Source organism: Denticeps clupeoides, chromosome 3 (assembly GCF_900700375.1).
Source record: "Denticeps clupeoides chromosome 3, fDenClu1.1, whole genome shotgun sequence".
Classification (NCBI taxonomy): Eukaryota; Metazoa; Chordata; class Actinopteri; order Clupeiformes; family Denticipitidae; genus Denticeps; species Denticeps clupeoides.
Window position 1 is genome coordinate 27378612 of NC_041709.1, and position 25937 is coordinate 27404548.

The 25937-nt window shown below is 42.4% G+C and overlaps 2 protein-coding genes across 6 annotated transcripts; both read right to left on the reverse strand.

Annotated features, from left to right (window-relative positions):
* Window positions 1-1595: 1595 nt before the first annotated feature.
* Window positions 1596-5240, reverse strand: hoga1 (4-hydroxy-2-oxoglutarate aldolase 1). Its single transcript, XM_028974056.1, has 8 exons — window positions 5099-5240; window positions 4808-5006; window positions 4463-4591; window positions 3637-3764; window positions 3190-3324; window positions 2695-2791; window positions 2051-2184; window positions 1596-1887 (listed from the first exon to the last, which is right to left on the reverse strand). Exons 1-8 carry the CDS (start codon window positions 5201-5203, stop codon window positions 1738-1740), a joined length of 1077 nt encoding a protein of 358 aa, XP_028829889.1. The 5' UTR covers window positions 5204-5240; the 3' UTR covers window positions 1596-1737.
* Window positions 5241-15665: 10425 nt separating this feature from the next.
* On the reverse strand, window positions 15666-24815 carry LOC114786335 (zinc finger protein 239-like). Of its 5 annotated transcripts, none has more exons than XR_003749193.1 (4): window positions 24501-24708; window positions 22551-22718; window positions 17377-18783; window positions 15666-16986 (listed from the first exon to the last, which is right to left on the reverse strand). XR_003749193.1 is itself a non-coding variant. In XM_028973365.1 (4 exons), exons 3-4 carry the CDS (start codon window positions 22708-22710, stop codon window positions 17894-17896), a joined length of 1050 nt encoding a protein of 349 aa, XP_028829198.1. In that variant the 5' UTR covers window positions 22711-22718; window positions 23893-23910; window positions 24723-24815; the 3' UTR covers window positions 17225-17893. The 5 variants fall into 5 exon arrangements, 4 of the variants coding, with proteins under 4 accessions (XP_028829198.1, XP_028829197.1, XP_028829196.1 ...); XM_028973365.1 differs by lacking the exons at window positions 15666-16986; window positions 24501-24708 and adding exons at window positions 23893-23910; window positions 24723-24815 and having other exon boundaries at window positions 17225-18783; XM_028973364.1 differs by lacking the exon at window positions 15666-16986 and adding an exon at window positions 23893-23910 and having other exon boundaries at window positions 17225-18783.
* Window positions 24816-25937: the final 1122 nt, after the last annotated feature.

The window sequence follows — 25937 nt, forward strand, 5'->3', positions numbered from 1 at the left end:
TATTGTTTCAATCTGTGGCTTGAGTCCTGACACAGGAAGCACCTTCCGCCCCGGTGTTTAGACTATGAGCCTCTTTTCGACGTTAGTATATAATAACTTGTAGTAATTTGAAAGTCCATCTTGCGCAGGCGCGGAGCCATATGGACTTAGGCCCTGCGGCCTGTCGAGTTGCCATGGCGACCCGCCGCAGTTCTCTTAATATGTATCATCTCGCAATCCCAAGTGCCGCAGCAGTTTAGCCGTGTTTCCCTACCCACTGAGCCTGTTGCCATGGCAAATATTTAAATAAGTCTTCCGCCTTCACCTGAGAGTCCAGGATTGTTGGCGGTGGTCAGAGGATCTCTTCCATTCTCACTTTTTCTATTAGCAGCAGGCTGCCATGCGAGGGATTATTTTGTCTTCAACTTTTCAGATGGAATACACCCATGTCACATCACGCTTTATTTAAATAGTCGCCCAACTTTACTGTTTAGTGAAGTTAGAAGCAGCTTCCTGTTTTATTCTATTGCACCACTTTGACCTTTTCATGCCAATCCATACTTCCTCCTTCTCCATGTACACTCAGCACATAGTCAACGGTGGGAAAACTTCACCAACATTGTTAATGCGGCCATTGTAGAATTTGAAAATGATGCACCAGAAAGCTTTAAGAACACCATAAAACACAGATATGCCTTTAGAAACAAAGATGGAACTCAAATGACAAGAGTTTCTCCACCAAAACAACCCTGCTTCCTTTACAGCTCCTGATTAGGCCTGTGTATTTACCAAACCCCTCCATTAGTGGGCCCATGAGTCACGTGGCGGAACGGGAACACCAGCTCAGGGGCTTATCAAGCAGTCAATCAAACATCTTAACGCCTGAGGAGATAGAGGGGGTGGGGATGGAAGCTGCTACTGAATGAGTAAGTGGGGGAAAGGGAAAGAGACAGGAGGAGGGGGAGAAGCATGCTGCTTTTGAATTTCAGAGGACAGGCGGGGTGGGCCCGGCCGCTCTACATGGTACACTTCACAGAGGGGTCAGAGCATTGCCCGAGGAGGAGGAGGCCATCTCTACTGCTTACGGTCAAAGATTGGAAAGGCAGAGAACAACAGGAACTAAAATTGGATAACAAGCGAGAAATAGGGATGGAGTGTATACAAAGGAGATGTTAGACAGAATTAAATCAAAAGAGTGGAAGTGATGGGTCTGTGGAAAGAGAAGGTGATGAGCTCTCATTTCAGCCCTGCACAGTCCCAGCCATGACAGGAGGATCATGGGAACAAAAATCACATGCCACAGCTTTCCTACTGTAGCACAGGGATGCCAGTATGGGTGAATAAGATGAATAGAAGCCTTACATGGGCTGCAGCACTCCCCTGTGGTGGCACTGCTGCAGTGCAAGCTATGCTTTTAGAGTTAACGGACTAAAACCACACAGTTCTGCAAACAGAAATGATGCAGACAGGTCTCAAACCCGCACACGCAATCAGAGTTGCATTCAGATATCTTAGGGTATCAAACAGAAATAGAATAAATTAAATCCACTTCTACCACCTTCTCAATGGGTGTCAATATAATAAAAAAAAATAAACAATAAACGGAATATGAGGCCTGAAATAGATTTACTGTATTGCAGAATCAACAAAGTTTCATAATTACAGAGACAAGAAAGGTATGTTGAAAGGTATTGTGCATTACGTATTTATGTCATGTCAATTATTTTAGAATGCCAGCATGTCTGCACTCTCTCTGAGTCACAGCCAGCCATTAGTAGCAAAGTCCTGTTGGAGCTGCCGGGTCTCCGCATCTGACAGTGGCTGTAGAGGGGAGCGGGTGGCTCCACCATGGTAACCAAACCAGTCCATGGCCTGCTTAAGGGCAGCCACTCCAAACTTCCTAGTCACCTGGCAAAAAAAAAAAAAACACATCTTCATACAGGCCTAAAGTCTGTAGTTAATCAGTCACTAAAAGAATAATTCGTCTTTAGTAGTCAAAATAATCTGAAAATTCCAGTTTTTTTAATTAAAAGTCAGATATAGGTGTGTACTGTGTGTGAGAGACACTCACTGCTGTATTGGGCTCTATGAGGCGGTATTGCAGCTCTCTGGCTTCCTTCCAGCGGCCCGACTCACACAGCTTCTCTAACTCACACACCTGAGCTCCTAAAACATTGGCCAGCGCACAAACACCCCCCACTGCCCCTATAACACACATCAACAGAGACATATATATAAATATATACATATACATGTACATGTACACACATATGAAACCTGCCAAGCAAATGGCAATTTTCATAACAAGGGATTACTGTAAAATGAGTGACAGTTTAACGCATCTTTGTGCTTTATCACTGACACCCTGTCGCTCAAGCACGACTCCCTTGTTGCTGCATAATTGACGGTTTGTAAGTAACTCCCACATTCTGTCTGTGGCCTGACTGACAGGCCCCCTCCCACACAGCATTCTGAGTGACACCCTGCGAGCCCACCCCCACCTGACCGCAGACTGGGTGAGTCACCGCCGCCTCTCTCAGGGACCACAATGCTTTCACTGTATTTTTTAAAACGGGGTGCAGGGACACAAGACATGAGTGTAATAATTCCTGATTTACTGCAGGACATGGAGAAAATGGTCCCCATGCTGGTGTCATGTCCAGCACCAGATCTCAGATGAAAACTACTGCGTTTTGTGCACAACAGAATCCTTACCCACAGCATATGCAGCCATAAGGAACCCGGCCGAGCCAGCTAGCACCTGAAAGTCCTGTTTTCTGGTCTTGTGCACGATCAGACCAATCCTCGTAATCTGAGGTGAGATTAGAATGAAGATGTTATTTCCTCTCAGGAACTTCACCAGAAACCTTCTGCCTTCGCTGTTTAGTGGGCACATTCCTGTATTCTTAAAGAATAACAAAGAAGGAAAAGGCAAGCAAAACCCAAGTGAGAAATGCTCTGACTTCAAATAGACGAGTAGTGGGGAGTAAACCATGAAATATTCAGATGCCTTTCCACCTGTGTAGGTGTGAAAACCAATGTGAACTGCATGAGGGATTTCATGTGATTGATATGGCCATTTTGGGAGGAGATTACATTTACAACATCTGTTATACCCTTGGTAATAATCTGCAAAATCATTTATTTATTAATATTATTTGATAATTTTGTAAGTAGCAAGCATGAATAAATGATCAGAGTGAATCTCACATCTCCACCACTGTCTTTCAGCCCCACTATGTTGGGATGCTGGGAGAGGTGAGCAACGACTTCCACTGGCAGGTCCAGCCCCGTGTTGCCCGGCACACTGTACAGAACAACTGGCACTGGGCTGACATCTGCTACCTAGTGGAGGGAGAGTAAATTAGCTGGATAATCACAACTCAGTTACAATACTGATACATGGTGTTTGGATATCGGCCAATCCAAAGTACCTATCCAATACGATTATTTAATGAAGAAACTTAATCTTAGTCTGAGGAAAACTCAGAATTAAATAATTCACTTATATACTCTTTTCTTACTTCAAAGTCAATATTGCACTAATATATGTAGTATAGAATGCATCAAGATTGTATTGTTTTTGCTGAGATTCTACAAAATTCGTATATTGCGGCGATATTATCCCGTCATTTCTCGGTGCCGTTTCGGGTTGACCTGTGTGTAGTGGTGAGCGAGCGCTCGGCTGTCCATCCTGCCACGGTAGAAACACGGAGTCACGACAAGAACAGCATCTGCTCCGGCATGGGCCATGGCCTCTGACATCTGGATTGTTGCTCTGGTGGCTGCAGTGTGTGTGTGTGTGTGTGTGTGTGTGTGTGTGGGGGTGATGGAAGAGTATAAAAAAAAAAAAAGATAAATCCTTTAAGTCATAATGACTACTCAGAGTTTTATTACCAAATTAAGGTAAAAAAAAAAATTACATTAGGGGTAGGCTTAGGTGTAAGGCTATCAGTTTGCTCCATGTAGTGCTTGGCTTCATAGTCACTACGTTGGGAGACGAGGAAAGACGTGAAATGTTTACCTCTTCCTAGGGGGGCTTTAACAGAAAATAATTGCGAAGCACTGGTATAGAGGAATAGTATGACTGTGAGAGATGAACACTGATCTGCTGAACAGCAATGGCCAAGGAAGGAAAGCTGGTGAACCAGTGACAAGGTCAAGTGCTGATTCATGCTGATTCCAATAGAAAGGTGTCAGAACCGACAGTGCCCCACAGCTGTAGACCAGTCAGGATGTCCACACCAACGTGGACATTACTTGCTTGGAAGAAGCCAAGCCAGCAATGTTCTGCTGGGAAACCTTGGTTCCTGCATTCAAATTATCCAGATCTCAGTCCAAGAGGAAAATCCATGGAGGCACCACTTCACAACTCACTACGGTCCCAGACGAATCCCTCGTTGCTCTGAAGGTATGCTGTGGTATCTTAAGTGTAAGATCAAGTTTGGTTATATTTTAACATATTAACATAAAACTGTCTTACACTCGCAGCCAGATCCGGCCATGATCAATTTGTCCTTGGGCAGGACATTCCGGACCCGTCCCACCACATCAATCCGCTCTTCCACAGTCAGATACGGGTATTCTCCATTAGAACCCTGCACCACCAGACCTGCCACAGAACCCAGAAGGCCACACTGTTACCACTGTGACAGACACCCACAAGTGGGAAACATGACCAGGCCGCTTCTGTTATTGCAACACCAGTGTGTAACACTGAACTGAACTTTGAACCCTTATTTTCATGAGAAGTAGACACCTGCTTCATGGTGTTTGTGTAAAATTCTAACAATTCAAAATGTACAAGGTTTTAATAACGACGGTGCACCTCTGAAAGGGATCGCGGAGTATTTGTGCAGGTTTGCGCGCAGTTGTTCGTAGTCCACCTCTCCTCGCTGAGTGAACGGCGTGGCAATGGGGGGGTAGATGCCGCGGAGATCCAGCCTAGACGCCGATCCGTGCTGCCGCAGGGCCACGCGCCGTCCGCACGCTGGTCGGATGCTTCGGAGCGACCACATCGTCCACATCTATCGGCGCCCAGCAACAATATTTCACCACGACAGCGACAACGCTGGAAAATTCCCGACAACGAGGAAATTCCTGTCAGAATGTACATTACCAGCAGCCGCGGGATCCACGTGCCGAAACACGTGAGCCGAAACACGGGAAGAGACCAGAAAGTTTTCTGAAGCGAACCGATGGTGACCGTTTGACTAGTTGTCATTTATTTCGTCCAATCAGTTGGTAGATCTTGGCTGGTGATATACTGCCACCGTGTGGAATAACGAGTAATTGTTTTTGTGAGAAGTATCAAATAAGAACAAAAGTACTGGGACACATGACATGCCATCCTTAATCCATAACCCCAGCTTGGCCCAGCTTCAAATCTTCTGGGAAGACTTTCTACAAGGTTTAGATGTGTTTTCATAGGAATTTACAGGTCATCAAAATTCAGACTTCCTTTCGTAGAAATCAGAGCCAATCGGAACCCCTGTAAAACAACAAACAATGGCCTCCTATCAAGGCACCATGCTGGAATTCACTGAGCTCCTGAGATCGATCCATTACAAACACAGTGGGGCAGTAGTGGCCTAGCGGGTAAGGAAACAGACCCATAATCTGAAGGTTGCCGATTCAAATCCCGATCTGCCAAAGGTGCCACTAAACATGGGATTTACAATGGTTGTTTCGTTCTTCACAATTTTGTTTGTACTCCTTTGCCTCAAAGGAACTCAATTTAATATAAATGTGCCTGTGGTGTTCAGCACCATAGAAACACTAACAACGTCTCTCACTTCCCTCACACACCTTCCCTCCCTACCACCCTGCTCCACTCTTCATATCGCCCTCAAGGATTAGTGGCAGTACCTGGGTATGAGAAAACCAAACGCCACAGCCACAATTCCATCCTTCTCTGGTTTCATTATAATCTTCTAGACAAGTGGTTGTCCACAAATATGTTCCAACCCACTTTTCTGTTTGCAAACAACTGTACTATGCTGAACAGAACACATTTAACTCAATAGTTAAAACAAAACAATAGTAAACCCACTGTAATTGTTTCATTCCAATTAAAAGTCAAAAACTCCACACCAAAACAAACTGATTCCTGCAGGAATCTTGTGGGTTTCTACCTCATAATTTTTTACTATATTCAAACATCATACAGTAATTTTTCTTTCATACTGTAATTTTTCCTGTTCCTTTCACTTCAAAATACACAGTTAATATTTATTCACATCAACACATACGCTTACGTCCTTTTTTATTATTATTTATATTAAACTCTTGACCACAGCTTTACTTGCATAGCTTTTTGGAAAAAAAAAAATTCTAAGAGTAGGTTTACAACACGATACTTTTTACTTTTACTTGAGTACATTTGTGAATAATAAACTGTACTCTTACTTCGCTACATTGGGCACCACTCGACTTGATGCTTTATTTTTGCCAGACAGATGCTGCCAGTAGAGCACACACGTTTCACCAGCAATTATCACCAATAAAGCAGCAATAAATCACATTAAACCATTTCGCTAATCAGATGCAGCCATGCAGTCACAAGCTGGGGGGGCAGTGTTACATCCCTTGGGCTGTTTTCAGGCTGCGTTTCAGGCTGTTTGCTGGGTGGAGTTTGGGAAAATATTCACTTCAGCTTGGTACATGTGTATTCCCACCTCATACATCCCTCTCCTTGTTGTCATGTTTGCCAACCCCTAGACGGGGACGTGAGTGACACAAACGTAACACAGGACAGACATGGAATGAAAAATGGCAGGTGCCACTGTCAGATGCAAAACCAAAGAATATAGAATATAGAATCCCAATCTTTCATACAGACCCTTTTAGCGTTTGCTAACATTTTGTTAAATGGTGCCATGAGCTAAGTAGACCTCTATACATTTTCTGTAGAGGAAAGAATTAGCGTTATCATTTAGCTATTTTATTTATTACAGCAAAGCTAACATAATAATATAATTAGCATATAAAAATTGTACTCTCAGATTTAGTCCATTAATTACTACACATCAAATAGCTGGGCATACACTGTGCAATCCTTCCTGGTCATTTCCTGTCGTGAGTAATACACCCAGCTTAAACCGTACAAATAAATTGCATGCAAAAAGAAAAAAACTCCCAATTTATGTGTGCACAATTTACAGTCTATGCGACCTGACTACTCACTACATGACCAATATGAAAACATCAGAAGCAAAAGGAGAACCCATATCAGTAATGTGATGCTAATGTTAATCCCCAGTGATGCTAAACAGAATGAAAGGCACTTTAATGTCTTCCACAAAAAGAGCTGCCAGACATAAAACCCTCCATCTCTGCATTGTGTAGCCAGCCACATACATTCTAGCAGGACAGTTAGGTACCCCCGCACCAGGGCTTCTCTTTGAGAAGATAGTGTCAATAGTGCTGACCAGTTGATCGCAATTGGGTTTCTCATGTCCTCCCTCCAAACTTATAAAATACTTGTAATTATATTGCAATACACCACAGACTGACAAAAAAATCGAAAAACACTGAAGCGGCAAACTTTGTGATTCACAAAACTTTTGGCCAGTCTGTTCAGTGCTCTCACCTACCCAGGATTCCTTCAGCACATACAACTTGAATCTGATGAGCAATGAGCAATGGTTTAAAGGGAGAAAAATCCTGTGGATGCCAGTGGTGTCTCCCAGTAATTGAACATCAGATCTGGAAGTGTCATCCATGATGACACGTTGACCAGGGTCTGTCAAAACGTCTAATCCCCAAAAGTTCGTACACAACCCGTCTAAGGGTTTTGCTCATAAAATTTGTACCTTGGTCTATCAACACCTCTCAGGGGATTTCTGCTCTCAAAATCAGCTGTAACAATGCAGTGGCTTCATTGGGAAAGATTCCAGATATCTAATGGCAAAATCACATATTACCAACATAAACCGACTTCCTGTTTTACTCCTTTCTAAGGACCCAACTACACCGCTCAAAAAACACTTAACACAATGTAACAAACAATCACACTTCTGTGTTATCAAACTGTCCAATTAGGAAGCAACACTGACAGACGATCGATTTCACATGCTGTCATGCAAATGGAATGGATAACAGGTGGAAATTATAGGCAATTAGCAAGACGTCCCGAATAAAGGTGTGATTCTGTAGGTGGTGACCACAGTCCACTTCTGGCTGATGTTTTGATCACTCTTGAATACTGGCGGTGCTTTTACTCTAGTAGCATGAGATGGAGTCTTCAACCCACACAAGTGGCTCAGGTTGTGCAGCTCATCCAGGATGGCAATGTGAGCTGTGGCTAGGTTTGCTGTGTCTCTCAGTGTAGTGTCCAGAGCATGGATGCGCTACCAGTAGACAGGCCAGTACATCAGGAGAAACGGAGGAGGCCGTAGGAGAACAACAATAAGCAGACACTTGTAACAATTGTGCATGTGTCTACTCAAACGGTCAGAAACAGACTCCATGAGGGTGGTATGAGGGCCCGACAACCAACAACAACAACATTTATTTCTTATATAGCCAAAAATCACATACAGTATGTCTCAATGGGTTTTGACAGGCCCTACAGTTGACACCCCCCACACTTGACCCTTCTGCACACAAGGAAAAACTCCACACAGGAGAGAGAAAAAAAAGAGAGGAAGAAACCTTGGGAAGGAGTGATACAGAGAGGGACCCCCTTCCAGGGTAGAGTGACCCTGCAAATGGTGTCAGTGCAGGGTTGGATATTATATAATGATAAGTCCTACGGTTGTAGGGTTACGTGTCCATTACGTGTCCGTTACGTGTCCATAATGATGTTACTGGTCCATTTGAAGATCCCTGAAGCTGTAGTTGTAACGGTGGTGGTGGCTGTGGTGACCCTCTGGTTTGTTTCATGTTTTGTCCTTGTAAAGCAGTTGTCAGGAACCAGGATTTATTTGCTGGTCTGATCACTGGGGTCTGCCAGTAGTCTGGGTGCTTGATTCCGTGTCTCAGAGAAAAACAAACAGAAGCAGCGGCAGACGGTTGCACTGTACGACTGATACTGAAATATGTGGTTATTGTGGTATATTGGTGCTACAGTGGCCCGGTACCCTAACTAGGACAGCCTAACTGGTGAATTTAACTTTGTCTGTGTCTAACAGGGGGACTCTGTGATAAACTGGACTTTATAATTGACACTGCGTCAAAATCACGTGAAATGAGGGTCTAGGACTTTAGCAAAAGGCCAGAGAAAACATAGGTTTTGAGATTGGATTTAAACACTGAGACTGTGTCTGAATCCCAGACACTGACAGGCAAGCTGTTCCACAACTGCGGAGCTCTATAGGAGAAGGATCTGCTCCCAGCTGTGACCTTCTGCACTTTTGGTACCAGTAGTGACCCCGCACCCATTGATTGAAGGGGGCGTGGCGGTTCGTAAAGAACCAAAAGTTCACTCAGGTACTGTGGGGCGAGACCATTTAGAGCTTTATAGGTTAAAAGTAGGATTTTGTAGTCAATCCTAAATTTGATGGGTAACCAGTGCAGTGATTGTAAGACTGGGGTGATGTGGTCAAATTTCCTGGTTCTGGTTAGAACTCTGGCTGCAGCATTCTGTACTAGCTGGAGTTTACTCATGCATTACATTTTTACATTTACATTTACAGCATTTATCAGACGCCCTTATCCAGAGCGACTTACAATCAGTATTTACAGGGACAGTCTCCCTGGAGCAATTTAGGGTTAAGTGTCTTGCTCAGGGACACAATGGTAGTAAGTGGGATTTGAACCCGGGTCTTCTGGTTCATAAGCGAGTGTGTTACCCACTAGGCTACTACCACCACGCACCTACTAGAGCATCCAGACAGTAATGCATTGCAGTAACCTAACCTTGATGTAATAAATGCATGGACCAACTTTTCTGCATCATGCATTGAAATGATAGTTCTTATTTTTGCAATCTTTCTAAGGTGAAAGAATGCTATTCTAGTGACATTATCTACGTGCGAACTGAATGAGAGACCTGCATCAATGATGACACCTAGATCCTTCACTTCAATACTCGGTGAGATAGAAAGGCTATCCAGGGTTATTGTGTAGTCAGCCAGTTTATGCCTGGCTGCTTGAGGCCCAAGTACAAGCGCTTCGGTCTTGTCAGGGTTTAACAGGAGAAAGTTGGTGAGCATCCACTGTCTAATGTCCTTCAGACAATTCTCTATTTTGTTCAGCTGCTGCCTCTGATCTGGCATTGCTGATACACAGATACAGCTGTGTGTCGTCAGCGTAGCATCAAGCAGGACAAGCAGCGAGATGCGTCCCTGATCAGAGGCCAACAGCAGGTCATTAACCACTTTAACCAGCGCTGTCTCAGTGCTATGATGAGGTCTAAATCCTGATTGATATACTTCATGGATGTTGTTACAGTCTAGGTATGCGCTCAGCTGTTGGGCTACAACTTTTTCTAAGATTTTTTATATGAACGGAAGGTTGGATATTGGTCTATAATTTGAAAGCTGACTGCGATCAAGATCCGGCTTTTTAATCAGGGGTCTAATGACTGCTACCTTGAACGAACTTGGTACGTGGCTGGTGCTAAGCAACGAGTTAACAATTTTGAGGATAGAATTTATAACATTGGGTGCTATTTGCTTAAGGAACCTTGTTTGAATCGGATCCAAAGCGCAAGTACATTGATTTGATGACGAGATTAATTTGATTAATTCATGCTCTTTAATAAGGTTGAATCGTTCTAATCGGTGGTCATCTATTAGAAGATTATTTTCCATGGAAATAAAGTAAAGTCACATGTGATACACAGCAGCACAGCACACGGTGCACACAGTGAAATTTGTCCTCTGCATTTAACCCATCACCCTGAGTGAGCAGTGGGCAGCCATGACAGGCGCCCGGGGAGCAGTGTGTGGGACGGTGCTTTGCTCAGTGGCACCTCAGTGGCACCTTGGCAGATCGGGATTCGAACCGGCAACCTTCTGATTACGGGGCCGCTTCCTTAACCGCTAGGCCACCACTGCCCCTATAAATATCGGCGGAGCTATTTGTTGTGCTTTTAATCTTCTCTCTATTTGCGACAATTTTAGTATTAAAGAAATTCATAAAATCATCGCTACTATGATGATATTGAGTTGTCGCATCCATTTCTGTCTTATTCCTGGTTAGTTTGGCTATAGTTTTAAACAGGAATCCGGGATTATTTTTGTTTTTGTCTATTAACGAGGACAGATACGTTGATCGAGCCGCGCTAAGAGCCTTCTTATAGTTAAGTAGGCTCTCCTTCCAAGCTATTCGGAATGTGTTTAATTTACTTTGACGCCATTTGCGTTCTAATTTCTTAAGCGAGCGCGTGTGATCATTATACCAAGGAATTAAGTTTTTATCTCTTACTATCTTCCTTTTGAGGGGAGCGACTATATCTAAGGTACTATGCAGTGTTAATTCTAGACATTTGGTCGCTTGGTCAAGTTCAGCGGGGTCTGATGGTGAGTTTATCAGCGTTGATAAATCTGGTAAGGTATTAATAAACCTCTGCCGTACTTGATGTAATTGTCCGTTTGTCTCTATAACGAGGGGGATTGAGTTTGTTGTGTCTGAGACGTATTTTAAAAGCAATGAGGAAATGATCAGAGACCATTTCAGATTGCGGAAGAGTAACTATATCTTCTATATTGAAACCGAAGGTCAACACAAGATCGAGCGTGTGACCACCTTCGTGAGTAGGTCCTGTTACATGTTGGTTAACTCCAACTGAGTCTAATAAAGACAGGAATGCGGTTCTTAGTGAGTCTTCTAATTTATCACAGTGGATGTTAAAGTCGCCGACAATTAGGGCTTTATCCACAGATACAACTAAGTTGGAGACAAAATCTGTAAATTCACTAAGAAACTCAGAATAGGGTCCAGGGGGTCTATAAATAATAATCAATGGAATGAATTTTTTATTTTGTGAGACTACATGAGTTATATTGGTATGTAGAATCTCAAAAGAGTTAAATCCTTGTCCGGGTTTATGAGTAATATTGAGGTTATCCTTATAAATTACTGCGACGCCACCTCCTCTTCCAGTTAAGTGAGGTTGGTGTACATAGCTGTATCCAGGAGGACTAGACTCGTCCATTGCTACAAATTCGTTTTGTTTTAACCAAGTTTCGGTCAGGCACAGTACATCGAACCCCTGGTCTGTAATCATTTCATTGACAATGAGCGTTTTAGTTGTGAGAGATCTAACATTTAATAATCCTATTCTTATGTCGGGGTGCTGGTGGTAGGTTCAGAAGGAGTGATAGTAACGGGTAGTAAGTTCCTGAAACAGACACCCCGCCCAGCCCTTGGAACAGACGCAGTGTCAGCATATTTATGAGTTTTATTATTAATGTTTCTTGTAGAATCTCTTGTTTTAATAGAGCGAGGTACAGACACAGTGTCAATATTGTACACTCTGGGTGGCGACTCTACGCAAATGGCAGACACTCAGTTTAGCCGGTCTGTCTGCTGCCTGGTCTCGGCTCTGGCGAGTCAGTTTTGTTTTTTGGTTCTAACACTATGAGCCAATTTTTTAGACAGCTGAGTGGCACCCGCCCAGTTGGGGTGGATGCCGTCTCGCCCAAAAAGACCAGGCTTCCCCTAAATATTGGCCAGTTATTAATAAAGCCCACTTTATTTTTTGGACACCACTCCGACAACCAGCGATTTATGTCGAGGAGCAGCTACAGGTCTCGTCGCTACGCCGAAACTGCGGTAATGGGCCAGAGCAGATTACTTTATCCGACATCGTTTTAGCCAGTTCAAGCATCTCTATAAAATTATCTTTAGTTATTTCCGACTGGCGTAGCCGGACGTCGTTAGCGCCGACGTGAATTGCTATACTAGAGTACCAGCGGTTATTTTTTGCCAGCGATTTTAAATTTGCGCGGATGTCGGGCGCTCTGGCTCCAGGAAAACACAGGATTTTATTCGCTGGTGCCGGTATCCTCACGTTTCGAACTATAGAGTCGCCAATGACTAGAGCCGGTGGACTGTAGGACCCAGCGGATGCCTCGCTGAGGGGGGAGAAGCGGTTCTGAACGCGAACCGGTGTGTGGTGCCCAGGTGGTGGAGGAGCTTGGCGGGTCGCCACGGAAGCTCGCTTGAGTGATTTACGCCGAGCCGTCACCCAACTGCCATGCTGTCCGGAGGGCGCTACTGGTACCGGCGCCGGGGTAGACACACTCACCGGCTGACTGGGCTGGTGCGCGTCCGGGACTAGAAAAGAGTCAATTAAGACTTCTGTTTCCCTAATTAAATATAAATTTCGGATGCGCTCCTCTAGCTCGGCTATTCTCTCCCGTCATTTCAACTAGTCTCCTACACTTCCCACAGGTGAAATCCTCACTACTGACGGAGTTCGTCAAGCTGTACATTTCACACACTGCACACGGAATTAGCGAGGGAGCCATAACTTACGTTTTTGGCGATTAATTCTGAGGTGGTTCAGGAAGTCCTTGGACGTAATACAGGCTCGCGCCAAACACACCAAACAACCACAGGTGGGGTTCAGCTCTCCATGTGCTTGACAGAGGAAGCCTGACTGCCATTAGGTAATGAGATGAGATCCTCAGATCCCTTGTGAGACCATATGCTGGTCCCTAATAATGCAAGACCTAATGCTAGACCTCAGGTGGCTGGAGTGTGTTAGCAGTTCCTGCAAGACAAAGGCATATGGACTGGCCGTTCCCCAGACCTGAGGGAGGTCATACACACACTACTGAGCCTCATTTAGATATGTTTTAAGGACATTTGAATCAGCCTGTAGTTTTTTTCACTTTAATTTTGAGTGTGACTCCAAATCCAGACCTCCATGGGTTGACCATGGGTTCCATTGATGATGTTTGTGATTTCATTGTTCTGTGCTGACAAAGTATTTATTTATTCAGATCTAGGATGTCTTAATTTCATTTTCTTTGAGAAGTGTACATCCATTCCAATCTTGTCGAACAGTACATTTATTACAGGAAAGGGAATTAAGTGAAGTGATTGTCACATGTGATGCACAGCACACGGTGCACACAGTGAAATTTGTCCTGCATTTAATCCATCACCCTGAGTGAGCGCCCGGGGAGCAGTGTGCGGGGACAGTAAAAAGACCTCCTTAAAGACCTCGGTCCAATAAAAGTGTTTGCTGATGCGTTGCAGGGTCTTGGCCAGTCCATGGGATTGTGTGTTCCAGATTCAGCCCTTGTTTTCTGCAGACATCTGGTAACACCAGTTGCAAAGGAACAAACTCAATATCTTCTTTTACCTTTTTAAACACTGGGGCCATTGTGGGATCAATACGCTGTAGCTCTGTCAAATTACCTCCCAAAAAGTTAAGTAAGCAAAGTTGCACCTCCGACGGCAGATCACCTTGTGAAAGCATTTCCCCCATCGTGTGTATGTGAGATTCACAATGCTCCACTCCCATACATGGTGGTGCTATCAGAAGTTTTTCCCCCTAAAACAGCAACTCTGACAGATACAAGCGCATAACCATTCCACAGCAGCTAATATTACCAATGAACCCTGTCCCAGAAGATCTTGTCCCAACAAAAATGGATATGGGAGTCTATGAACCAGACCTAAAACGTCTGACCCCACATGTTCACATACATATCTCATTCTGATCGAACCAGGTGTGCTTGTTTGAGCGCTTGTGAAAATCCAATTAAAAAAAGTGGTCAGGATGTCACTTCTTTCTTGCCAGACTCCTAATCCTACTTCTGACACTAAATTTACTTTACTTTACTTTATTCAGCAGACACTTTTATCCAAAGCGACTTACAACAGGAAGACACCAGCAATTCTCGTTCGAGTTCTATAGAATATTGAGTTTACAAACTAAGAGCCCTGATAAGGCTCAAACTTGTCAGTGAAGAGCATGCTCAGAGATTGTTAGGTGCTAGATGAAGAAAAATTATAATGTATTTATATATTTTTGTATTGTTTGTGCAATGTGTACGCATGTAAGTGTTAGATTTGTCTGTAATATTTTTTGAACAAGAGGGTTTTCACCTGCTTCTTAAAAGTGGTGATAGTCTCGGCTAGTCGTGTGGAGGAGGGCAGGTTGTTCCACCAGCCAGGGACAACAACGGAGAACAGAGATGATTGGAATCGGAGACCCCGTGAAGAAGGAATTTTTAGTCTCCTTTCCTAAATGCTGCTGGAGGGGAAGAAAGGAGGTAGACAACGTGGTTCCACAAATCAGTGTTGTGTTGGTTGCCAGCTCTGATAGTTCACTTCAGAGAGCTGGCTTCTGTGTGGAGTTGCTTTTCGTCTTTCTCTATTTTCTTTCCCCAAAAACGCACATGATTAGCCAAATATATGATGCATGTGTGTACTGAGGAAGAGAAGGAGGGGCCATGTTATAGGGTGCAACTTGGGCTTTGAATTTTAAAAATGTCTTTGGTGACGTTTTGCAGCACCTGCTGAAAAAAAACGGTGTAAAGTCAAATGCACCCACAGACAAATACAGCAATCGCAGGCACAGAAACGGGGGAAGTGACAAAATGAGTGACAACAGAAAACAGGAACATTTGTATGCATTTCAATTACTTTCATAATACAAAGTCAGAGTGTAGAGCAAGCAAGGTTAAAATCTCATAACAGGGTCTACAAATAATCTACGTCAGCACATGAAAACTGTACATCCAGCTGTGCCAGCAGAAGAAAACAAAAAAAATTGGATATATTTTTGAGATAGTTTTATTTTTGTATCTTAAAATGTATTATTCTTTACCATTTTATAAGACATAATTAGCCATAAATTTTATATTATTTAAGTTTTGTATTTTAGTCATTAATTTCAGTTATAATAATATTCAGTTATACATATATTATTTGTAATAAATTAAAGCACCAAAAGAGCCAAAAGAGTCAGTTCTTTTAAGTGAGGAGAGCTTTAAGAGCCAGCTCTCTTAAAAGACATGCAATTCCCATCACTACCACAAATAGTGCTTGTTTTTTTCCTAAAAAATGTGATATCAAAACACATATTTAGTGAAATTGAAACAATAGGGGTCACAAATAAATGAACCATGGTAAGAATAAAAAAATGACAGAAATGAGCAGTGAAATGTTTGTCGTTACACTGGCAGCTCAGTTCGTATATACACATAATTTAAAATATATACACACACACACACATCATATTCACAAAACACACAAGATCACATACAGAAATGCATGAACACCACAAAATTTACAAGCATATGCTAAAAACCAAAAAGTAAACCCCCCTTTACCAAAACCTCCAAACATCCCCAGTGATGGTAATCCCCTCACTCCTGTTGCACCCTGTTAAGTATTAGGGACACCTGTTCATGACACCCACCAGCATCAGGTAACTACGATGGAAGCTCCGTACTGTGTGAGTGATAGGGAGCATGATATATCGAAAAATGATTGTTATTGCGATAATAGTATACACAATATCTGTATCACAAAGAGATGTGATAAATGAATTCTATACTGCATCCGAAATTGTATACTATATACTATTGTAACGAGCAGTCGCCGCAAGGTCAGGAAAGGAGAAATTGGCTCCATCATGGGGGTTTCGGAATAACACTTTTTTTTTTTTTTTAACATAAGCCTGTAGGTGGCGACAACAGCCAATACCTACTCCTTCGGCTTCCAAATTACAGGGAGGCGTCTCTTCATCTCCTCCAGATCTACACAACTACGTCCCGGTGTAAAGTTTCTCCCCTTGCACATGCTACATTAAATCCCCATAACACACAAATCCTGAACCCCAACAGAACACATTTACCCGTAACATGGTTAACTATTTGCAGTCCCCGGACGTGCCTGTCCCGTCAGCATGTAGCTCACCCTCAAGGCATGCTGGTCCCAACTCCACCGCCACACTATATTGTATGTGAAAAACAGTATACGAGGAGAGTAGTACGCGCTGTACTTCCGCTGTACTTCTGCGTGTGCGGACTGGACACTGACACCAGGCTGGAACCGGACGAGCTGAGCGGTGAATTCATAGTATAGAATTCAGGTCTATGGTAACAGCAAACCAGAAATCAGAATCTCTCTTGAGGGTTTTAAGTCATTCATAATGTTTTGAAGACTAAATATTTGCAACTTTGTTGACATATTGTTTCTTTTTAGCCTGAATTAGATTTAATTAGATCAGATGAATATATATTACCTGTTTATTTTAGTATGATCATTACATATATAAATATTTTTTTAAATAGTTAATAATAATAACAATAATACTTTTAAAAACATTTCTCTAGGGAAATGTTATATCGCAAGAAATATTGTTATTGCAATATTCAACAACAATACCACATATTTTCCCAATATCGTGCAGCCCTAGTGACTGTCATGGTTACTTTATAGACTCAAGAATACACTACATATACACAACAATTCACTAAATACCTCCTTTATCCTGGAGATGTGGCTCCCAAAAAGGTTGCCACAGACCAATCAGATTGTCCTTTGATGTTTGTGCTTGGTCAAGAGACTGCAGGAATGCAGTGGTCATCCACCCCCAAAAAAAGACTTTCCTGTCTTCCTGAAGGCCATTTGCTTTTGAAGGTCTTTTGCTAACCTGGTGATACTTCTTTAAGAGGGGAAGGAAACAGCTTGGAGATAACGTGGGGGTCTTCATTAACACATCAATTCAACTACGCATGTACACTTGTAGGGCTTTTCATCAGAATATTCACATTAAGGACATTTGAGCTGATCTAATTCTGTAAAGTATTTAAATCTTGCCCTAATACTACTGTCCAATGTGTAAATGTTGGTGCATTATGAGGCATAATTTAGTTGAAAAACTCTTCCAACATGTCACACACTGGTAGGGGTCCTCTCCAGTATGGATCATCTGGTGTATTTTAAAGCACAATGCTTGTGTAAAAGTCTTCCAAAACTCCACACACAGTTAAGGATTCTATCCAGTATGTATCCTCTGGTGTTTTTTAAGGTCTGATGCTCGTGTAAAACTCTTCCCACATGCCACACACTGAAAGGGCTTCTCTCCAGTATGTATCTTCTGGTGCATTTTAAGGCACGATGCTCGCGTAAACCTCTTCCCACACTCCATACACTGGTAGGGCCTCTCTCCAGTATGTATCCTCTGGTGTATTTTAAGGTCTGATGCTTGTGTAAAACTCTTCCCACACTCTACACACTGGTAGGGCTTCTCTCCAGTATGTGTCCTCTGGTGTATTTTAAGGTTTGATGCTTCTGTAAAACTCTTGCCACACTCCACACACTGGTAGGGCTTCTCTCCAGTATGTATCCTCTGGTGTATTTTAAGGCACGATGCTTGTGAAAAACTCTTCCCACACTCCACACACTGGAAGGGTTTCTCTCCAGTATGTATACTCTGGTGTATTTTAAGGCAGGATGCTCGTGTAAATCTCTTCCCACACTCCATACACTGGTAGGGCCTCTCTCCAGTATGTGTCCGTTGGTGTATTTTAAGGCACGAAGCTTGTGAAAAACTCTTCCTACACTCTACACATTGGTGGGTCTTCTCTCCAGTATGTATCCTCTGGTGTATTCTAAGGTTTGACGCTTGGGTAAATCTCTTCCCACACTCTACACACTGGTGGGTCTTCTCCCCAGTATGTATCCTCTGGTGTATTTTAAGGTGCGATGCACCTGTAAATCTCTTCCCACACTCCCCACACTGGTGGGTCTTCTCCCCAGTATGTCGCCTCTGATGTGCTTTAAGGTTCTTGCCTTGTCTTGAACTGTAAATACACTTGTTGAACTGGTGCATTTCTTCCTCAGTTTCCTTTTTACATGTTTGATCCGTGAATTTGTTTCCGATTTCTGCAAATATAGGAACAAGTTATAGAAGTTTTTACATTATGTTTAACTAGTTGTGACTGGTTTGGTTTAGTTTTTTGTATTTCTATTATGTATAACACACTTCTGACAAAGTTAGAGTTAAAATTACTATTATCAGATTACACAGATTGAAGTTAAACTCTCCAGCAACAATAAAATCACATCTGGTTATTCCAACTAGAAATAATTTTGCATTAAACAATAGCAAAGAGTTGCTGCTGCCAGTTTAGTGACTATATATTGATTTCAGAGCCATTTAACAACTTTTAATAAACAAAGCTAGTGAGACTTTTCACAAACCCTAGATACTTTCTTGACATCATCATTGTCAACTATTTCTTTTGTTTAAATTTATAAGGCCCCTTTGTGCCCATGTGTTTGAGTGTCACCCAATGTTTCAAACAGAATTCCTCTGTGAAACAGATCTTTCCTCTAGAAGCCTCTCAGACAGAGTTTCATTTTGTTACATAAACATCAACTATTTCACATTTCAAAACGTCACATTCCAATCCTATTGATTAACTAGAAAAGGGAAGCTTGTACAAAACTTTGATTTTGGCTTGGAAAGCAGTGAAAGGTTAAAATACAAGAGAATGAAAGGATGAATGGGAAGAGATATAAAATCTTTGTTTATTTAATTAATTTCTTGGAATGGAATTTAATTTCTAAAAAAAAATTAAAAGCGTAGAGCAAAAAAGACAAAGTGTGGATTCATTGTTGAATTAGTTAATTTAGTGGAAAAGCTTTAATTTGCATATTAACACAATGCATGTTAAAAATGAGCATGTTAGCATGCTAATGTAAGAAATGCAAACGGTCATGTACACTATGTAATTTGGAGCATGTTGAAAAATTAGCATGTTAGCATGTTAATGATAGCGTGAAAAATGCTAACAGGGTGTGACCATGATTCACATTAAATTTGGTGACGTTTGGGACGTCAATTATCTTGAAAATGTGACAATTGTTCCTCTGTAAAATTAAGGGGCTTCAATGGAATAATGGAGGGATAAAAGGAGGAGAGGAGGATAAGGGGATGGAGTGGAAGGAGGTTAAATGTGGTTCAATAGTTGATATGTGGTGGTTGGAAGGCTGAAAATGTGACTATTGTAGGGTTGAAATGATTATTCGAATACCTCAAATGATTTGAATACAAAAAATGTTCGAGGAAAATTCTTTGCCTTGAGGCTTTGTTTAATTAGTCACCAAAGTCCATCTATTATCGTATCACTCCCGTGGAGCTACGGTGTGTGTAAAATGTCTAAAGTGTGGGACCATTTTACGCTGCGTTAGGTGGACAATGTAGTGCAATGTATACACTGTAAAACAGACCTGGCTTACCATAAAAGTACTTTGTCAATACTACAGCACCTTAACCGAAAATATCCTCACGTAAACCGCACTTCTCCAAGAGGACTCGGAGCTTATACAAAGTATCGTATTTTTATGATTGCTAACTAACATTAGCGCTTCTTAGAAGAAGGCCTTAGAACGTACATTATTTGTTTTTACATTTATAGCATTTATCAGACGCCCTTATCCAGAGCGACTTACAATCAGTAAGGGACAGTCTCCCTGGAGCAATTTAGGGTTAAGTGTCTTGCTCAGGGACACAATGGTAGTAAGTGGGATTCGAACCCGGGTCTTCTGGTTCATAGGCGAGTGTGTTACCCACTAGGCTACTACCACCAAGTAATGGGAATGAGCAGAAGGAGGCTAAAAGTGGTTGAATATGTTAAGTTTGTTAAACAGGTTAAATATGTGGTGGTTGGAAGTAGGGCTGCAACAACGAATCAATTAAATCGATAAAAATCGATTACTAAAAGAGTTGGCAACTAATTTCCTAATCGATTCGTTATGTCACGCGATGCGGAGATGTTTGATTATAAAAAAAAAAAAAAAAACTTTATTTGAGTGCGGAGTGAACACACTCTCTCTCGCGCACAGATGCTAGCAGAGTTTGGCGCCTCATAGACAGCGCGGAGCAAAAATTAAAAAAAAAAAAAAAAAACAAGCAGAGGTAGAGGACAGATACATGGCAGAGGCAGAGAAATCTGTCCGAAAATATGCAAAAGCATGGCACGGGAGCACCATGGCAATGATCCAGCACCTGAAACGCAAACATGTTGGAGTGTTTGAGGAGGAAGAAGGGAGTTCAGCAGCAGGGTAAGTTGCTACAGAATCCTACTTTTGTTCTGTTTTGAAGTGAGGAACGTAATGTCCCTGGTGCTGGTGTTTAACTCGTCGCGAAGGAGAACTAGACGGGGACTTACAGCGCCACCTACAGGTGTGGAGGGGGGGGTGAAACAGCGTTCGGACTGTTCTCTGCATCTCCGTGTGGACGATGGAGGGTGGTAGTAGCCTAGTGTGTCCCTGAGCAAGACACTTAACCCTAAGTTGCTCCAGGGGGACTGTCCCTTTAACTACTGATTGTCGCTCTGGATAAGGGTGTCTGATAAATGCTGTAAATGTAAATGTTTACCCGTCATCCAGCTTGACAAGCATGACAAGTTAGCGTCAGCTCGTTAATAACAGTAGTAAAGCAGGGGTGCTATAGTTACTTTGCATTAAAAGACTAAAGACATGTTTTTATTTACTAGCCTTTTTGGACCATTCATTTTTCAATCTGTTGTCATGTATAGGTACACTGCAAAAAAAGCTTTTCTTATCTAGTAATTTTGTCTCATTTCCAGTCCAAATATCTAAAAAAAATTTAAATCAAGATTACTAGACAACAAAAATGGCATGAGAAAATTAAGTGATGCTTAAACCTTCTGTTTGAGATTATATTTAATTAAGATTAGTTTTCTTACCCCATTGGCAGATAATTTTGCTTGTTTTAAGCAAACAATCACTTAATTTTGATTGTCTTGTTTTTTCAGAAAACAAGACAATTTCTTATACTATTTCATGTGTCTAGTAAATGTATCTTGATTTAAGATTTGATTTGGACTGAAATCAGGACAAAACTACTAAGTTAGAAAAGCATTTTTTGCAGTGTGTGTGTGTGTGTGTGTGTGTGTGTGTGTGTCAGTGTGAGTTTGTGAGTGTGTGCGTCTGCGAGTGTGTGCATCTGCAGTGTAGTGTAGAGAACAAGTTCTGACATTCAAACAAATCCAGTAAAATTTTCTGATTTGTAATGTTCTTTATTTTTTTTATAAATTATTTATCGTTCTGGCAGATTAAATATGTGGTGTTGGAAGGCTGAAACCATTGTTTCTCTGTAAAATGCATGCTGTTGAATGGGACTATGGAGGGGTGAAAGGAGGAGTGAAGGAAATTGTGATAGGTGTAACAAATGCTTTGGACATTCTGCTTCGCCATTCAGAGAGCAGCAGCTCAGATGACTGGACCTGGAATCCACTCGTTTATGTCATTACAAGGGGATTGGTTACATTATGGTTGGTGAATGGTGTCATTTCCATGAATATCCCCTCAACTTCTATAGGCCGCTCTCCTCCTCATCCCGCCTCTCTCCTCCTCATTAACATTTAAATCTACAGACACCGAAACACTGCCTCCTGGGGAAATCTCATTGTGGGACTGGATCAAGGTGGCTGTAATTCTGCACCAAGGCTAAATTTGTGGAAAGAGACTTTAGATGCTGTATTACGGAACCACTAAGAAATCATAATAGGGGATCTTTAATCTTCACACCACCATGTGACCTTTGGCAAATTGAAAAAGCTAAAATTCCTACTAATATCCAAATCTCAACAACGTCCTCATATCTATATGACTCCACTTACCTGAATAGTCTTCATCATCCGACTCTTTCTTCACATCAATTCCTGTTATTTCCAGGGTTTTACCACAGTTCTGATATGTGATGATATCTGATGATATTTCTGTTTTAACATGTGTGTTGTTCCTCAGATCAGTAGGTAACAGAAACAGCCTGGGATCCATCTTGGGACCTTGGAATGAAGCAGAAGTAGTTGTAATTATTGTAGCATGTCAGCTGTCTCAGTCTTTTACAGCCAATCACATCAGAGTGCTTTCTTATTTAAATATGATGAAAACATTTCATTAAAAGTGGGAATGATCCCAGACATCCTTGTGAATTAGTATTTAGCTGCTATTTAGCATAACTGTATCTGTGATAATGTGTAGTGTTCTTGGGTGTTGGGAAGAGTGTTGGGTGTTACAATTACAAGTTATTCTATTTAAATATAATAACTATTATGTAACTATTGAAAGCAACATTACAAATTACAATTCAGTGACCTAGAGGGGGCAGTGGGTGGCCTTGCAGTTAAGGAAGCGGCCCTGTAATCAGAAGGTTGCCGCTTCGAATCTTGATCCACCAAGGTGCCACTGAGCAAAGTATAGTCCCCACACACTGCTCCCTGGGTGCCTGTCATGGCTGCCCACTGCTAACTAAAAGTGATTGATAAAAACAGAGGACACATTTTGTTGTCTTGCTGTGTGCTGACAATCACTTAAATTTCACTCATGCCATTTACCAGACATGCACCTTAGTCAGCAGTTACAAGTACAGCAAATCCCCCTGGAGACAAGGACACAATTGTAGTAAGTGGGAGTGTAGGTGAGCATGTTACCCACAAGGCTACCACCCCCATTCTTAACCACATGAAATAGTGTAACCAGTAAACACTGCCAGGCTACACAAACTACTGTCAAACTCACTACATTCATTAATAATTGAACATCATGTGGCATAACGCAGAAGTGGACATGAGCACACGCTCTGTAGAAGGAAGAATCTGTAGGCCCGGACAATCCATGTTTTTCACCTTTGGTCATGGAACAGTCAGAAACCAACTGTATCTCACTTTAAACCTTGGTAATTCACAAGGCTAAGATGTTTTCCAAACAAGCATATGCAAAACAGGTTCTGGTGTCCTTGTCCAGGCGCCTATGACGAAGCTGGCATGATTCTGCTTTCCTACCCTTCATTACCCACAGTGGTATAAATATGCTTGTGAACTTACTAACGGTGGGAGTTCTCTCGCGAGTCCCCCCGTGCACGGAATTAAACTTGGATAGTCAATTTAGTTGACTTCCTTCATAGCAGCTCTCCAGACGGAAAACTTCCCACCACAGCTCAAAGAAGAAGTTTAATCTTACCCAAAGGTTAATCCTTGTCTTAACCCAGGGCACACAGGTTCGATCATTCAGAGAGGAATGAGACAGACATAAAAAATAAGATTACTGTACATATTACACAATAAAAAATTCTACTACATCAGTAAGTTGAGAAAGGAAAACCAAAACCACACCGTTATACAGTCTAATTATAACCACCAACATCGGCACCAAAAGCAAGACCAAATCCACAATAAAGCAAAACAAGCAATAAAGATGCTCATGTGCGCGGCTGGTTGCCCGAGAAAGGTGGCTAAAAACACAAGCAATTTTAAAAAGGGAGTTATAACAGGTTGGGCCCGAGCTTGTTAAAAGCCAGACTACGAGCGCTGGACCGCAGCAGGAAATGCGCATTTTTCCTGCTCGTTTCCTATCGTGGGGGAAACACCCAGGCAGCTCAAAACTGTACTAATCAAATGTGATCATGTTGAAGGCAGAAAAAGAATGAAGTGATGCTGAACAAAGTGAAACGCGCGGCTTTGGTCATCTGTGCGCAGAAGAAAAAACCCGCGGCGGCGGTTAGGGCTACACTTAAAACGGGGCGGGTTCACAAAAATCATTTGATTTAGCACCATAAATAACTTCTCTACCTGCTGTTCCAGTCATGGTAAGTAAGCGAGACCACGTTAAAATGTTTACTTGCGTCTTTCACAACAGAACGAGCCGAGATACCATGTTCTGGTGCTTTAACTTCGGTTCAGCAGTCGCACATGCGCAGTGAGGACCAACCTCACGACGGGCGACACATTTCTAACAGGGAGGGCGGATCGGTAATTCATGTACACTGTAGTGAGAATAATCCCGTTTCCTACCCGGTCGGATATATCCACTCTCCCGCTGCAGAGACCACGTCCGTACTGCTTACTCCCCGGCCCGGATCAGCTGACACGAACGTCCAATGACAGCACCTTCCGGGGAGTGTGTGTGTGTGTGTGTGTGTGTGTGTGTGTGTGTGTGTGTGTGTGTGTGTGTGTGTGTGTGTGTGTGTGTGTGTGTGTAGCGGAACTGAAGCATCAACACTGCCAGATGAACTCTGCAGGACGCCAAGAACCTGGCCAGTGGACGGACTTCATGAGATCAACCGTAACGTCCCAAGAACGTAGCACCTCATAGCTGGAGGAAATGTAGCAAGTGCCAGAAATCTTGTAGGATCTTTTTAACGACCCTGTACATCCTGAAGTTGTCAAGTCATCATTTCCACATCATATATATGGAAAAGGTGGAGTGTGTACAACATAATAAAGCAAAGAAACATCAGATCTGGGCAGATTGGGCATATTTGTTTAGAAATTTGGGGGAAATTGCTTGTAGAAAGATTTTAATTATTTGAGCAATTTTGTTTGCAGCATTTATCAGACGGCCTCATCCAGAGCGACTTACAATCAGTAGTTACAGGGACAGTTCCCCTGGAGCAATTTAGGGTTAAGTGTCTTGCTCAGGGAACCTGGGTCTTCTGGTTCATAGTAGCCCACTAGGTTACTACCACCCTAAGTAACTACTGATTGTAAGGTGCCCTGGATAAAGGCGTTTTATATAATTCATACAATCGTCTGCAAAAAGAAGCCAATTAGATACATTTCTGTATACGTAGATGCTTCGATTGTAACTTGAAAGCACGTTGTCGCTCTGGATAAGGGCGTCTGCCAAATGCCGTAAATGTAAAATGTATCTGAAATAAAATGGTTTAAACGTTGCTTGAAGATCTCAGATTACCAGCGATCTGCAGATCATTGCGAATCTCTAATTAGGAACCACTAGTCAGCCTCTCTCTCTCCATGTAGAACCTGATCCGCCTGGTGGCAATGCAGAAGTTGCGGGAGGAGTCGCTACAGCGCCGGAGACGAGGGCATCAGCCATGCAGCGACTGAAGAGCGGCTTTCTGCGTGTGTCAGGACTGCCCCGAACACAAGGGGGCGCTGCTGCACGGTGACCTCACCATTGCGTCCTCCGACAGCCATAATTAATAATGTATTTATTAATTCATTTTAACAACTTGTTTGATATATATGTTTTGTTGTTTGGTTATG

What these genes read in the sequence shown, in the direction of transcription:
- hoga1 (XM_028974056.1), bottom strand. Translation starts at nt 5,203, where the DNA reads ATGACAACTAGTCAAACGGTCACCATCGGTTCGCTTCAGAAAACTTTC. An exon ending in CTCCGCGATCCCTTTCAGAG is followed by an intron (nt 4,592 to 4,807) that starts GTGCACCGTCGT and finishes GTTCTGTGGCAG; the next exon opens with GTCTGGTGGTGCAGGGTTCT. An exon ending in TCATAGAGCCCAATACAGCA is followed by an intron (nt 1,888 to 2,050) that starts GTGAGTGTCTCT and finishes TTTTTTTGCCAG; the next exon opens with GTGACTAGGAAGTTTGGAGT.
- LOC114786335 (XM_028973362.1), bottom strand. An exon ending in GGATGATGAAGACTATTCAG is followed by an intron (nt 18,784 to 22,550) that starts GTAAGTGGAGTC and finishes CTATATTTGCAG; the next exon opens with AAATCGGAAACAAATTCACG.